Source organism: Pleuronectes platessa, chromosome 12, assembly GCF_947347685.1.
Source record: "Pleuronectes platessa chromosome 12, fPlePla1.1, whole genome shotgun sequence".
Classification (NCBI taxonomy): domain Eukaryota; kingdom Metazoa; phylum Chordata; class Actinopteri; order Pleuronectiformes; family Pleuronectidae; genus Pleuronectes; species Pleuronectes platessa.
The window spans coordinates 14050761-14067305 of NC_070637.1; the positions used below are offsets into that span (position 1 = coordinate 14050761).

Genomic DNA, 16545 nt, shown 5'->3' on the forward strand with positions numbered 1-16545 from the left:
ACCATTTAGCTACAACGTGTTTATTCTAATCAATGCTACAAATAAAATTTGATTGAATTTGATTAATAGATAGATGGGTAGATAGATGGAATGAGATATAGATAGGTTGGTGGATAGATGGATGGGTGGATAGATGGATAGATGGATAGATGGATAGACAGATGGATAGATAGATAGTTGGATGGATGGATGGATAGATAGTTAGATGGATAGAGGGATAAATGGATAAATGGATAGGTGGATGAATATACCTTCTCCAGTAGAAACACTGACCTTTTCTTGCCCATTAAAACCTCATGGGGACCAAAGCTTGGACCTAATGAGGGTGATGAGTAGATATATTATATTATTTATATTTGAGCCCTCAACAGACCTGAGAGACCCCTGGGGTAGGGTCAGGTTAAGCAGACAGGGCAGGGAGTTAGGACGGAGAGACTAAACAAGAGAAAAAACAAATCAATGGGTTCAGAAGGTTTTTTGTTTAGCTGTCCACAATGAATAGAAATGCAGAGACCCAAGGGAAGCTATGAGCGAGGCTCCCGAAATACCAATTTAACTGCCATCAGTGTGTCCACTAGGTGTCGCTGTGTGGTAATCCACAGCAGCATGTACAGGAGTAACTTTACATGAGTGGGAGCTTCCTTTTTGCCTCCATGTTGGACAGCAGCCAGCCATCACATGGAAACCTCTAACTATTAATGTGTCTGATTATTCCAGCATATACTTATACAACATCTACCATTAACTTAAAGCTCCTCAGTAGATGGAGCTTCCTGGTAAAGGTTCGGGCTTTAATGAACTTTTCTGTAGGCCACTCACGTTGTTTACTTTTTCGGGAAGTAAACTCATAAACGATGAAAATGGTTGTGGAACATGCTCTCGGTCTGTTGTTCCTAGGAGTGAATGTGCAGAATCTACATCAATCTTTTTTTAATCTCATATTATAATAAGATCATTTTGGGCAATTTGGCTCCTTTTTTTGTGAAATTGATGAAGTTTATTTTTGCAGCATTATTATTACACCCAGTATTTAGGATCCTTGTTGTTGTGGCTGAATGCAGCTGCAGAGCCTCTCTCTCTCTCATAAACACTCTGACTTCAATAAGTTGAGGTGATTAACAGGCTCTGTCATTATTCTTTCACTCGTTAAGACGCGGCCTCTCGGATTTCAAGTGTCTCCTTTTTCACTCCCGAGCCGCCACATTCATCATGGGACCGGAGCTGGAGTTTTATTGCTGCCACTAGAGGTGGATGCAAAAACAACAAAAAAAGAAAAGTTGGGAGTGTGGGATGGACTCAGAGGGCAACTCGCCCCGGTACGCGCTCACTCTCTGGTGGGGGGAGAAGGAAAGAAGAGAAATGCGCACGGGGGCCATGAGTGGAGAGCTCACTTTGTGACACAGTTCAACACATTTCATCCTCTTGGAAGTGCGGGGTGATCCCTCGACTCGCTATGGGCGTACCTCCGTTTTTTTTTTCATCACAGAGGAGTAAGGTGAGGGACGGGGTCATTACTCCATAAATACTTGCTGTGGCACAGTCTGTGGATGGAGCCTGGAGTAGTGGGAGCTGGAGGAACCGTGCGCACTGGACTTTCCTGCAGGCTGAACCCTCACTTTAAAAGTGTTGACTGGTAAAAACAAAACAAAAAAACATCCTGTGAAACTTTATGCCCCTGGCTAACATGGAGACTCTATGATCGCGTCCGAGTTGCTTTAGTTTCCTCTGAGAGTTGCGATGTAGTTCAACCTCACGCCCAAAGTCAGTCCAAAGATGACAGCGCTTACGCCTCTGAACCGCGCCGTGCTCGGACTCGCGTGGAGCTGCCTGAGCTTTCTCTCCTGCGCGCACTGCGGCTTGACTGACAACCATGTGCACTCCAGCTTTATTTACAGGCGGTTGCGCAATCACGAGCGCAGGGAGATCCAGCGAGAGATCCTCTCCATCCTGGGCCTGCCCCACCGTCCGAGGCCCTTCTCTCCCGGGAAGCAGGCGTCCTCCGCGCCGCTCTTCATGATCGACCTGTACAACGCCATGGCCGTGGAGGAGGAGGAGAGCGCGCTCCAGCAACTGCAGCAGCAGCAACAAGGCGCGGGAAAGAGCGTCAGTGCCAAGGCTCAAGGGCACTCCAGGAGGGGGTACTACAGCCCGCAGCATGCCGGGTACTCCCGCGTGGCACAGCCCTACCGCGCGGCCCCTCTGCTGGGCCACAGCCGCGCGCTCACCACGGCGCACGACACCAACTTTCTCAATGACGCAGACATGGTCATGAGTTTTGTCAATTTAGGTAAGTGGAGGCCTGTTAAAGTTGCCTCAATGATTACCTAATTTTATTTAATCAAAATCCATTAATTTGATCCATGAATTTGAACCAATCAATTCATTCAAATTAGATGACATTCGGTCCAAGTAACATTAAGAATGAAGAAATTCAATACATAATCCTCATCTATATATATATATATATAAAAACAGTCCCTCTCCACCGCATGCTCTTATTTTATCCACACGAGGAGGAATTTACATTTATACACATTAGATGTAATTTTGTTGACAAGAGGAAATAAGAAGTTATGGCTCCTGCAGCATGAAAGTCAGCTCTCAAGAGTAAGGCCCATATTTAAATCCGTTTATATTTGTCTTGGCCTGCCTCTGATATTGTACGTGGAAATATCAGCATATGGAGTTCATTCATTTTGTCAAAATAATTTAATGCCCTCAAGATTTTGTTTGAATAATCACAAACAACACAAGAACAACACAAGAACTACAAAAACTGTGCTGAGCATCAACGTTTTAGTTTTCAGCTTCCCATCACTCAGTAACATTTACAGGCTGCTGCATATTTTACATTAAAACATGAAAATGCCATTATCTGCTATCACAAGCCGCTTTTGCCTTTTGTTAATTTTTTTTCTCCATTTGTAACAGAAGGAACTGTTTGATCGTATCATTTTCTGCTGGTTTCTATATTCTAACAAAGCAGCTGATCAGTATAATGATTGTGTTTGTTCAGTAGCTGCGACCCTTAACCCTGCAGTTCAGAGAAACTTATCAGATGACTGTCTGACCTTGGGGGAAAATTGGTCTAAATGATTTCCTGTTGTTAAAAGGGGAGTGATATTGACTGGTGCCGATGTGTTTCTCCTGGTTCGGGCACTTAGAGTAAGAAGTAGTACCTATTCCTTATATTTGTGACCTTTGCAGCATTTACTGTTCTTTAATGAGACTTAATACACAAAGCATGGAAACATACTCGAAAGTGGAACATGCAGCACTGCAGAAACCTGAATGAATGATTAAATACAACACCATAAAACAAACTTAACATAATGCCGGCACTGTAGTGTTGAGGATTTTTATTTTCTTAAATATGTAAAACACTTAAAAGTCATTTTGCGTAGAGTTTCTTGGGAGCATAATCCCTCACCTTGGCCTGGGCCCATCTGTTTCCACTTACCAGTATACCAGGGCATGTACACTGTCAGCCTTGAAAGCTCTGTTCTCATTCTGGGGACTGTCAGCGAAGTGCTCAATGGGCCTCTGTCTTCAGTACTGTACGCTCAAATTTAGCTACTGACCTCAGCTGTTTTAGAAATGTCTATGTGGGGCCTCATGCAGTTTAATATGCCTACTGTAACTGTAAATATGAAGTCAGTTTAAAAACAAATTACGTTTAAAAACATAAATGAGATTGTACGCAAAGGGAGTAAAGAATTAACCGCAACACATGAGTTATTTATTCATCATATTACCGGAATAAAGACAAAACCCTGGTAGAACCAGCAGAGTCCAGTTTATATGCAACACATCAACAATGCACTGGGCTAACCCTGACCAGTGAGTGAGATCATTATTATTTAATCTTTGGCCGTTTGAAAGTTAAATGCTCGGCGCTCTCTGTGGCACCTCTGCTTCAGATTACTGCCTGTGGCTACTATAATGGAACACGCTCAATAGATAAAAGTCAGACCCGACCTCTGACCTCTTTGTGCTAAGTAACCGCAGACGCTTGCTCTAGATAAAATATCAGGGAAGTGCTCCATGTGATATCACTGCTGATGTCAGAAAACACACCGATCAGGGGTGCAAGGCTGTTGGCAGCCACTTTTTAGCCCATCAAAGTTTCTTTAGCTTGCAGGGGATTGTGCCCATTCCTTGAGCCTCTTTCAGAGTCATTTTATTGAGGGGCTTTAGTTTGAAAAAACAAGCAGAGCATGCAGCACCTTATATTTCTTTCCAAACCTATAAAATCTATGAGTTTGCAAATGTTTTTTAAAAATGACCAGCCCCAAAAAGATATTTCCACTTAACTCAACAAGTTGGAAATGGCAAGATTTAAAGGTTAAGGGTCATTAAACTCTCTTAGCACATTGTATGAAACCTATAGGAGGTCGGTGTGAGGTCAGGAATGAGGTCGGAGTCGATACTCACATGACGTGGAGGAGTCCTGTCTGCTCTTTTCTCTCACTTGAGGATCAGACCAAAGTGTCTTTAATTGAAATCAGCCTGTTTTTCTTAACTGACAGCCCATTCATCATGGCCAGAGAATGCAGTTAGGCACACAGTAGAAGGCCTGTCTGGGAACTGCTACCTGTATTCAGTTGACTGATTTAATGAACTGGAAAGTGCTTTTGTTGGTAGTCAAAATGTTTGGATTGGAGCTGGAATGTCGAAGAAGATGTAATAAATTACTCTCTCTCGCCGCGCTAACGCTGGCATATTTTGTCTTTTGAGCAACACAGGCAGCGGTTCAAGGAGGTGAAGCCATAATTTCTGATCAGTGTGTGTGTGTGTGTGTGTGTGAAGCTTTTGCTGCCAGTAAAAATGAAATTCATTCTAAAATATTTTCTTTCCCAGTGGAGAAAGATAAAGATTTTTCTCATCAGCGAAGGCACTACAAGGAGTTCCGTTTCGATCTGACTCAGATCCCAGACGGAGAGGCCGTGACGGCAGCAGAGTTTCGGATCTACAAGGACCGCAGTCACACCCGCTACGACAATATCACTCTGAAGGTTACCGTGTATCAAGTCATCAAGGAGTATCCGAACAAGTAAGTGACGAACCAAGAACGCTACTGTTATTATACTTGAGTATTTCTATTTTCTGCTGCTTTGTAGTTCTAAGCATTCATAAGCAAATGTAATACAAAGAGTTAAAAGGTACTGTACAGAAAAAAAAGTGTTGTACTGTTTTTACATTAAACCAATAATAATATGTAAAAAGTTATATATATATATATAACTCAAATGGCCCTCAGTGGAGAGTGTACCTCCAACAAGGCCCCACACCCGCCTTGTGAAACCACATTTAACTTTAAACAAACTCATAAATATCAGTGCCCTTAACATGCCTGCTTTTATTTCATCAAGAGCTTTGAATTTTTCTCAAAGAAATCAATGGAAATACAGAAAAATGGCCAATCTCACCATTTTGACGAAATTGAAAAAGAAATCCTGAATCTGCCTCCTGATCCAGTCCACAACAAACAACTTAATTCCAGCAAGTTTTCTGGTAATCCGTTTACGAGTTTTTGTGTAATCCTGCCAACAAACAAACAAACAAACAATTTCAGAATTAAAACATAACCTTATCTGCGGAGGTGATTACAAATTGCTCTTCCGCCCACCAGCTAAATCATTAACATGCTGGTTTCTCAGTAGCATCATAGTAGGGTAATATAAGAGGGAAATTTCTGTTTCCTCTTGAGTGATAATTAAAAATATTTTTTATTTACTATTACTATATACTTGCTAATTTACATCATTGGGAAAATCATGAATGCTTTTATTTTGTTCCTACTTTTATTCAAGTTAAAGAGTGTCTTCATTTGTTGAGGAACAAACAGATGTGGATTGATGACATCCAAAATTAATCTGGTCTCATGTGATCCCAGAAGAATCAATCATCCCAAAGAAAAGGACTTTGACTTGAAGCTTGCTCTCAGTTAATGAAAATACTGTGAAACACCATTCAGGCAGTCAAACATCCCCCTGTCTGCAGGTGCAAATTGATTGAAAGGAAACAGAAATAGCTGTTACTTCAGCTGTGCTTTGATCCGCTGCACTAATCTCATTTCACAGTTTAAAAAAAAAAGCCAAACAGTCCGGCGGCCTTTGTCTTGCGGGGCTGAAAGTTTCCACTCGCACAGAAAGTCCCTCTATCTCCAACTCTGCTCTCCTTCATTCGCACCATGTCTGCCTTACAAATATAGTCCGCGGATAAAGAGAGCTCCATTAGCGAGTTGGCCACTTATGAAGCTTGGAAGGTCCATCAGTTATCACTCGTCTTGTGTTGCCTGCCAAACTGGCCGGGGCCCAGATGAAACCATGAGGGCCCAGATTAGGGCGGGGGGGGCTCCTTCGGGTGCTCCCCTGATCACTGTTATGCCCGCCACCTGCCTGTCTTAACAATATACCGGAAGTTTAAACCATGACATAGCTGAATACACAGGGGTGTATTTAAAAGTGGGCCCACATTCGCTTGCCAAAAATGTGTGTGGGTGATTGAAGGGGAGATATGGCCCTCCTGGGCTTTGAAAGGGTCCAAGTCATTGGACTCTGCCATCTTAAAGGGAAAGACGGCTGCAGTTTAAGTTTTCACACAGGTTTTCGTGGGGAATAACATGTTTCTGTTAGTGTTCGCTAACGAAAAGCTCAGCTTCCCCAGTGCGAGAAATCTTAGACATGTTATCAGAGTGTGTGATTTAAAAACAACCAGTTTTTTCAAGCTTAACAAACCACAGTGAATTTATGTTTGAGTACTATTAGCTTTTAAAACCACACACGTTATGTCATGTTTTTCTTCGATGCATCTGACTAAATCGTTTTTTGTTACCATTAATAAATGCAACTCAAGACTTTTTAAGACTTTTTTAACACCATTTGAAATACCATGGAAATAGACACAAAAAGTGAATATAAACTTCCAGCTAAACACATTTAAGCCCATTAGACTCCACCACATGGATCCTCATTGTCCCATGTTTAAAATACTTTGACACACAGCACACTTCCAGGCATTGATTTAAAACCCCCACGATTGCTCATCATTCTTAAACCACTTATTGTTAACGTACATTTCCTCATGTTCATAAACTTTGGCCTGAAAGGCATTAGTTAATCTCATAACCGTAACTGGAGATGGTCTAATCAGGCTGATGAGGGGGGATGTATGGGTTGTATTTTTCAGTGTAGCCTGCCGTTACTAGTTTTTCCAGGATTACCAACCCCAGCTTTAAGTTATAGTTCTTTGAGTGAATTAAATGAATTTCAATAGGACTTTCTCAAGGATGCAGGATAGAACTTTTTAGCCATCACTCCTCTCTCCCATCTTGTCAATACTTTAAAAAGCACTTAAAGGCTGCATTCAACGTTAAATATGTGAAGGCTAAGATTAAACTGCAGATACTGTTGTGAAAGATTAGACTTTTGGACAAGATTTGAAGTGATGTTTACAACCACTGAAGTGCTACGTGTTTATCGCTGAGGTCCAACAAACTCATAGAATGAAATTCCTCCTTTTATATCATGTGCAGAGCCAGTTTCTTGGAGGAATTTGAAACCAACTGTTCAGGCTACTTTACAAGTCACTATGCACCAACCAGACCTTCTTTCGCTTGACTCCACCAACGTCCTGTCCTGGAGCTTACTGCTACTAATAGATAATAGCTGCATATGAACAGAATTTGTAGGAAACGAACGACAGAGTCAATACAAAGTTTAAAACAAAGCGTTACCTGTTTCCTCTATCGCTGGTCTCCACTCAGTTAAACTCCCTTTCAGCGGAACAGTACATCCAGTAATCACAGATTAAAGGGGAGGGTGGATAAACATTTATTCTTCCGGGAATCGTGGATTCTTACCTGCAGAAAATAAATTATCACGGGATATAAGCCTATAACGCTGTACATTAAAAAGAGGAAGTTCAGTCAGTCATAAGGATTAACCTTGTGTGGAATTCCACATGAGGTTGAGTTTTATTACACCTGTAATAAACACATGAGTCGTTCCTGATTCATCGAGGCCATGTGGAAAAATCTTTGTTCCCTGTGAGCAGCACCATGTAACCGCAAAAACTGAATAGGCCTTATCCGATCTGCTGCCTGAAAGGAATCCAATGCAAATTGCGGAGCGGGGCTTTTTCAACTGCAGGGCTGATTGATGCCTTATGTCAGGCTTATGTTAAAAATACACACAGGCTGATAGACACGACTCCCGACTCTTTTTTGCCCATCGAATGTCTGAAACCTTGGCACATGGCTCGCCACAGAACTCTGCAGTTTATTACAATCTGCAGCTTCTTCAACAATATAGCATTGATCCGCTGCGCCAAATATCAGTGCCAGGGCCTTTTTTTTTCCGAGAGAGAATAATTAGTCTCGAAAGGATAAAGAGATGAAGAGACTAATTGCAGCTGCACAGATTCTGGTTTCCGCTGCGGAGTTTTGGCGAAGGCATCCATTTGTGATCAGTCAGTGATACCTTGTTTATCTGTTCTGGTCTAACTGGTTAAGACTTCTTGGATTCAGTTTGAATGGCCTCGAAGAAGCATGTGGTTTCTCTGCTGTCTCCCATTACTGCTCTGCTGCATTAAGATGCACGGGCCGTTTTTTATTTATAGAGCTTAAACTGAAACAGGCACAGAGGTTTTGTAATTTGTTTATAACACAGCTGTAAAGTGACCACATTCATTTCACCATCTGTTTGACCGACACCGGTGTGAAACACGGGAGGAACAATCTTGAAAAACCAACATACCCACAGAGACAAGATATTAAACCAATTGTGATTGGACTAATCAGAGGACACGCTGTTTGTCTGTTTGTTCTGTGACTGACTGTAGCATCATCGTAACTGCGGCTTATTCAACCCAGATGTTCCTTTGTTTCCCTTCTTCTACCTTAAGAGATGCAGAGACGTTCCTGCTCGACTCCAGAAAGGTCCAGGGGCCCGACGGCGGCTGGCTGGTGTTCGACCTCACGGCCACCAGCAACCACTGGGTGATGAACCCGCAGCAGAACCTGGGCCTGCAGCTCTGTGTGGAGACTGTCGATGGCAAGTTCCGCATTTCTTTCAATGAGTTTGACATTTGTTCCTTTCATCATTACCTCCCCGGGTTTAGCTCAGACTCTTGGAATCTAGAAAGGGTCAGGAAGTTCATCGTTTAAGTTAATCGACAATGTCTGCATGTGATTAAAAATGTATTTTCATTGATTTAAGAACAACTTTTACATTTGACTATCTGTACTTTGTGATTATTTATTACCAGTAAATTACCATAAATCCACAAAGAAGATTCATGGGTTGACCCAGTCTTTGTGTTTGTTACATTTGTACGATGCCGGACTTCAGACTCACACTGAAAACAGTCATAAAAGTATAAAATATCCTGTTTTTCTTTCGTTTTATTTCTTCTTTCTTAAGTTTTATTTACCTGCTGATTTTTCAAAGGACGGAGTATCAACATCAAATCTGCTGGAATCATTGGGAGAAATGGGCCCCAGTCCAAGCAGCCGTTCCTGGTTGCTTTCTTTAAGGCCAGCGGGGTGTTGCTTCGCTCGGTCAGAGCTGCAGGCGGGAAAAAGAAGAGCCACAATCGCAATAAATCAACCAATCAGCAAGAATCATCTCGGGCCCCGAAAGCTGGAGGTACGTGCACTTTTATTATCTTGCTGTTTTCACCTTATGGACATGAAATCACTAAATAAACCACAATCCATCTGCCCTGTTTATCTCTTTTGTCAGACTTAACCTGCAGCAGAATATATCCACAGTGACCAGAATGCTGTTAAATAAATAATGTCTTTGCCTGTTCACAGTTTCGACTTGTTTATAAGAAATGTGCACTAACATATTCTAGAGGGCAGTCGTCCATTAATTCGGGATGGAATGAGATCAAACTTGCATGACTTTAGATATTTACTCTAGTCGATAGCTTCCTCCTGAAAATTTATATTTTGTTTGTTCCTCCGAAACTTTTTCTTTTAAGTTGTTATTCTGGCAAAACGATAACTTTTTGACTTTTTAACTAGAACAGAGTAGAGTGAATACATCAGCCAAGGCCCAGCAGTTCCTCTCATTATTAGCACATTTTTAATCCAATCCAATTTGATTTGGATCTGCACCCAATAGCACACGCTCTTGAGTATGAATCCTCAAAATGTTTATCAACAAGATCCTCAAACTATTCTCTGAGAAATAAATGTATTTCTTGTTAAAGAAAGAAAAAATATCCAGGGATCCACCCGCTAATAAATGCAAATGCAAACATAACGTCGGTGGTGGAGTTAGAACTTTCTTCTGATCTACACGTCAGGAGTATTAAGCCCAACTGATATTGCTGCGACTAAATTAGTACAACAGATTTCGGTGTAGCCCTTAATTCCCTGTGCTGTTCAGTTCATTAATCATTTGTCGTTACTCATTTGGAAAATAAATTATAAATCCCAGCAGAGTGATTGGATGAATTACTGTTATCCCTGTGTTTGACTTGCCTGTTCCGCAGCTCTCCAGTTACAGCTTCTCCACATCCGACTCCACAAGCAATCAAATTTTGCAGTAACATTCGCTCTTTGTGGTCAGTTCAACATGTATCAGGAACATTTCCAAGCGTCATGTCGATGTATGGATCCACAGTGAACGTTTCCATATTCGCTCAGCGCTGCATATGGTTTTAATGCATTCGGTTATGGCTTTAACTGCCGTGTTTACCTTCCAACAGTAAGTGAGCAGCACGTGTTGCTTTCAGTCATATAATGAGTCATCTACATTTTCAGATTTCAACACCAGCGAGCAGAAGCAAGCCTGTAAGAAGCACGAGCTCTACGTCAGCTTTCGAGATCTGGGCTGGCAGGTGAGTCGATTTCATCAGTAACGCAAAATGAATAACACACTTTCTCATTCAGATTGTACGGTGATGTCAAGAAAAACGTGCATCCTGTGTCGTAAATAAGGGAAGTAAACTGTGTCCTTCTTGTCAAGGATTGGATCATTGCACCGGAGGGCTACGCCGCTTTTTACTGTGACGGCGAATGCTCGTTTCCACTCAACGCACACATGAACGCAACAAATCACGCAATCGTGCAAACCCTGGTGAGTGTTCTTTGCACATGCAATAAAATCCAAGCTGACGTAATGTTCTCAGCACAGATATAATTCACATTCAAACTGTTTGGCCTCTTTTTTTATTCTCTCACTTCCAGGTCCATTTAATGTTTCCTGACAACGTGCCAAAGCCGTGTTGTGCCCCGACCAAGCTCAACGCAATCTCAGTTCTTTACTTTGACGACAGCTCCAACGTCATCCTCAAGAAATATAGAAATATGGTCGTTAGGTCTTGTGGTTGCCATTAGCGAACGGTGGACTCACTTTAATTTATGTAATCTGGGATGGGAATCGCTGGAAAAAACACCCCTGCTGCAGGTGTCATGTGATGTACAGTTTAATGTATATAACGTTTTACTACCTAATTTATTTTCTTTTTTTAAAAATAGCACTGAATGTTGTCATATTTCAATGATTAGGACAAAATGATTTTACTTCTACGCCAGTTATCTTATAACTTTTGTGTCCGTCGGCATATACTCTCTCTTAGCTACGTCTGTATGATGCGTGTAGGAGTAAATTATTCACTGGAGTCATTATAATACATGAGGTCGATTACCCTTCTGCTTGTTTTCCCATTTTACTGAATAAAATATGCTGAGGATGCACATTGAGGATATCTAGAATCACACTTTGAGATATGATGTTTTTTTTCTTCGGTGCTCATTTATTATTTGTTTACTTAATGGACCAACAATTACAAATGGCGAATGCAAAGTGAATGCGTCAAAATGCGGCATTGGGCCTTGAGGTACGCTGGTGACCAGGTTGCTCCTGCCGCTCTCCCAACGTCAGCTGGGATTGGCTCCAGCTCCCGCTGCGACCCTCCGTGAATAAACATTGTAGAAAATGGATTGATGGGTGGAAAAATGCTGCTAAAAATTCATTTGATAAACAAGTTTGACCTCAGGGTTTCTCCTATCGCTTTAACGTCTCAACTTGAACGGGCTGTTGGAAATATTTGAAATCAAATTGGATCAGTGGAAAAAGGAAAACAGTGAGTTTTCACTAACATAAACCAAACCGCCCAAAGCTATTCTCAAGCTGTCACCGTCTTTCAGCACTGATACTGTTTCACCGTTTCCACCTCAGCTTTTCTTTTTCTTTTTTTCTCGTTTTGTTCTCAGAAGGGGATTTCGTCGGCCCGGAATGAAAAATGCTCTGTGAATGCTCTACAATTTATTGTCATCTTTTACTCTACCGTAATGTAAATCTCTTCCTTAAACACTGTTTCTCGTTTCCTCTGCTGGATCCGCGCTGCAGAACGCTGCACGCTAAATCTAGTTTGTGTTTGAGGAAGCTATATCTCAATGTAGAGTGATGTGTATTTAAATAAATATACCACTTGGAAACACCCACAGTATCTTGTGTTTTGACTTGACTTGACCTCTCAGCTCTTCTTGCACCCCAATATATAAATGCAGAAGTACATTTAATCTTCAAGTTTCGATTTAAAAAAAGAAGATTGTTTTTCACTTCCTCTTTGTATTTCTGTTCGGAGCTCTGCGGCCTGTTTCCAGAAGACCGCCTCAGATTTATAAATGTTTGAAAAGTATGATATAAACTGGGAGTCCACCCACAGAGCCTGTTGACATGCTCATGGGGAGTGGTAATGCTAGTGGTCCGGCACTAACAGTAAAGCGGTGCTGTGACCTCCAAAGCCACCCCTGAAGGGTGATTATCGCGAGGCTGCCAGTGGAGAAATGTATATCATTTTGTAACCAATCCCTTCCAGATTATGGAGGGGAAGACACTATCCATCACATGATTTACGCGCCGTGTATGACACACCTCTGCTTTGCTTGCATTCTTTACACTCATATTTTGACTTTTGCCATCTGCTCGGGGCTATAGGATTCACTCCTGGAAACAAAGTGGAGGCCGTAAACTAAACCGAGCGAGTTGCTGCGTCTCCGTCGCGGTCGGGACGAGCAGAACTTCCAGAAAGTACTGTTTGCAGAGAAGTGCTCTGGTAACTCGCTGATTTTCAATGGTCTTGGAAATGTAGGGATTAGGTTAAGGATTAATATTTATTTGCACAACTGTGTTGGCCTTCGCCGAACACAGGATATGTACTGTTGCGCGCTCTCTACTCGCACCTTCCCACCTTATACCATTTTTTTTCTCTGACACGGCAGAACATTGAGTGACTGTATTTCACTTAATTAAAAGCAGTGGCTGGCCTGCCCAGATGTTATGTGGGCTGCATCTTAAGGGAGTGTTGACATTCGGTGAATAGAGGAGGCCACCTGCTAACTTAACTCTTGGCTTGAAGGGTGATTTGCATTCCTGTGGCCTGTTGCCTGGCATGATTACTCCTAGCACTTCACAATCCCATCTACTGTTTAATATCATGGATTCCTTCCAATTCAACTCCATTTCTTCCTTTTTCTGTAAAGCAGCGGAGAGTGGCAATGAATGAGCGCCTATTCGGCCTCACAGTCCTCCCGACAGCAGCCCCCTGACCACATGAAACCAGAGGGCAACAATTGCCATACTCGGGGGCAGATTAATATATTGGCCTCCGCTCCTCTGAGACCCCCGTGGTCAAAAAGCAGCCTGCAGTGAGTCAGAGGTGCCTCGACATTCATCAGACCAGCACTTCCAGTGGCCACTTCTGAAACCAGCTGGAAAAAGGGTCAGACCCAGTGGCAGTTTACTTTTCATGAAGGGCTTCTCGTGCATTATTCATGCAATCATTCATTCATTTGGGTTTACCGTACATGTCGCGGCTCACTGTTGGCTTTACATAAACACTCTTACATAATTTCAGGATCTGTTTCCAGGTGATGACATTTAGTTTTTTTGTTTTTTTTCTACCACAAACATGTTTATTCCCTTAAAGTGATTGAGAAAACAGATGTGTCCATGTGAACGGCTGTTAGGAACATGTTCTTATTTTCAGAAGATGGGATATATTTAGGTTTGGTTATGAGAGATCCTCTTGAAGCTCTTAGAAGAGCGGGGACTGGCCGCCGGTCAAAAATTACAAATGCTTAATGATTCAAGTAGTTTTTTTTTAATACAAACCATCACCAGCAGTAGGACAGACATTGACAGATACCCCCGCAAAACAAAAACCGTTATGGCTGCTGCCATGAGACGATGATCTTGTCAATCTTTGGCCTCCAAGTAAAATAGTCTATACAAGTCTAAGATTAAAAGTAACTCAAGATAAATAACACTTCATAAGTAAGCAATAGAAAGACTGAAAGAGAAATTGTTTATTTTCCTTGCCAGTGAAGTGCTCGTTCGAAACTTGTCTGTTGGAATGTTGTGTTATCTTTTCCCCTGTTAATGCTCCGGGGCTACTTCAGAATTCTTCCTTGTCATTAGTGAGTCCTCCTCAGACACTTGTGATTGTTGGTGGGCTGGATGTTGTCAATGGTGCAGAGTGAAGGAAGAACACTCATCCTACCTGGTTTATCTGCAATAAAGGTTTAAAAGTCGACGTTTTTTTAATAAATTGAAATAAGATATGGGGTCCTCACACAGTCAGACAGATGTTTGTGGAATTAGTTGGAAGGTTATATACAGATAAATGTGTAAGAACTACACTTTCTATTTTTCTTTGCTTGGCTTCCTAAACATTTATGTAGTTAAATCCCCATCATGGTTTATTTACTCTATTTTGAGATGTTCCTAATTTTGTCCAGTTGCAAATGTTGAGTAGTGAATGAAAGACATTTTAAATTTGACACAATTATATCCATAAACTCTGAACCTAAATATTTATTCACAGTCTATAGGGTTCAAATGGCCAGTTAACGTAAAGAAACAATTGTAGTTTAACAAAGTTCCTGCAAAGTGCTCAGTTTCTGCAACGCTCGACTCTAATGTTGGCAGTTGACTGACGCGACGCTTATTTGGATCACGTTCTGGTCAATTTATTACGACTGCAAAACATAGTAGTTACTGTTCGTTTGGCTTAGTGGCTCCATGTTTCATCGATTCGCCCTCTGTTAACCAGAGATCTTGTTCTTTCTGCCGCCCCGCGTTTATTTGCACAGTCTCACGTTGCAGTCCATCCACCAGGCAAGTGAAATTGTATCTAATAAAAATGTTGTGCAGTTTACCTAATTCATCTCCCCACATATGGTTCTCCTTATTTGTGTTCTGTGGGTGGGCTATGATTTCCATACAGCTCAATCAGTCCCTCTTGAGCGAGGGGGACCAGATGGGTCACATTTTTACACGTTGTTTGGTATGACAAGGCAGCGGCAGGACCGGCGAGGAATGTGTCCTCACGGAGGGCAAGCGCAGACGCTCTCCGTTCTGTTTGCTTGTTATTCACGTAAATGCACGTTAGCTTCCCCCGAGCCAGCGAGGAGAGGACTCGGGGTTCTGGGAGTTACAACAGACCTTCTGTGAACTCAACTGTCACTTCCCATTACCATTAGGGGTGGCACCTGTGCAGTTAAATATGTATTTTGAAATCTTGTTCTTTCAGTTAAACATGTGCATTAAAATGTCCAAGCGAGGTTATTTCATTATTCAACACCACAGCTTGCATGAGAGGATTATTAATTCTAAATAAATCCATACATCCTAGCTGGGGTTTTTCCGTTTTCTTTTTTTTCCTAGTGCAGGCAGCTTTTTATGAACATATTTTTCCATGAGAACATAGGAACACATACGAGTCTCAGTAGGAATAAAAGCTTCTGTCATGATACGCTAACAACGTCTGTGCTCTTCGTTTTGCTTGGATTAGCTATGTTCTCCTGTCGCCCATCTATTGTACAATTTATGTCAAAGAACGCATAAAATAGAAACAAGACAGCTCTGAAGGAAGAAAAGGAAACAAACCAAAGCAGATGCACAGAATGTGAATCTGCTGCAGAGGCCAAGGATAGTTGTAGCCTGTATTAATCATGCTGTTTTACTGTATCACTGAGCATTGAACTGATGTTTAACTTGTTGCCAAAACAGGACACGTCAGAAGGATGTGGGCATATCTGGGGACAATTATGAAACAAAGAACAAAAGTAAAACAGAACAGAAACACAATCCATCCTATAAAGGTAAAGCGTTCCTATTAAAACCTGCTGCTCTGTTGGTTCTCAAATTATTTTTATTTTTTTTAAAGCAGATTTTCCAATAGTATTTAAAAGCAATGCACTGCCTCTGTGTTGATCACAATCACTGCAGTAGATAAATAATTCTAAAGTATCTTTGTTAACTAATTATAACAGACGTGTTTTATTTTTAATGTTGTGTAAATAGAGAGTATAAAGCTCCTTCCAGTACGTCCAAGAGTTTTAAATTATGCATAAACGTCATTCATTGGCTCTGTAGATTCATAAAATGAGTAGCTGTTATATAATACTATAATATTTAAGAGAATCACCAAGGCTTGTGGTGTTTTTTATTTTCCACTTTACTCCATTATACACTTCATTGAGTGTTACAAGAAGGTGTGAAACTGTGACAACATCCACTG

At 41.5% G+C, this 16545-nt stretch overlaps 1 protein-coding gene across 1 annotated transcript; it reads left to right on the forward strand.

The window, feature by feature from the left end:
• The first annotated feature begins 1134 nt into the window (after positions 1-1134).
• On the forward strand, positions 1135-12461 carry bmp5 (bone morphogenetic protein 5). Its single transcript, XM_053435936.1, has 7 exons — positions 1135-2287; positions 4861-5053; positions 8908-9056; positions 9453-9650; positions 10778-10854; positions 10983-11093; positions 11204-12461. The coding sequence occupies exons 1-7, from the start codon at positions 1774-1776 to the stop codon at positions 11351-11353; spliced, it is 1392 nt and encodes a 463-aa protein (XP_053291911.1). The 5' UTR covers positions 1135-1773; the 3' UTR covers positions 11354-12461.
• Positions 12462-16545: the final 4084 nt, after the last annotated feature.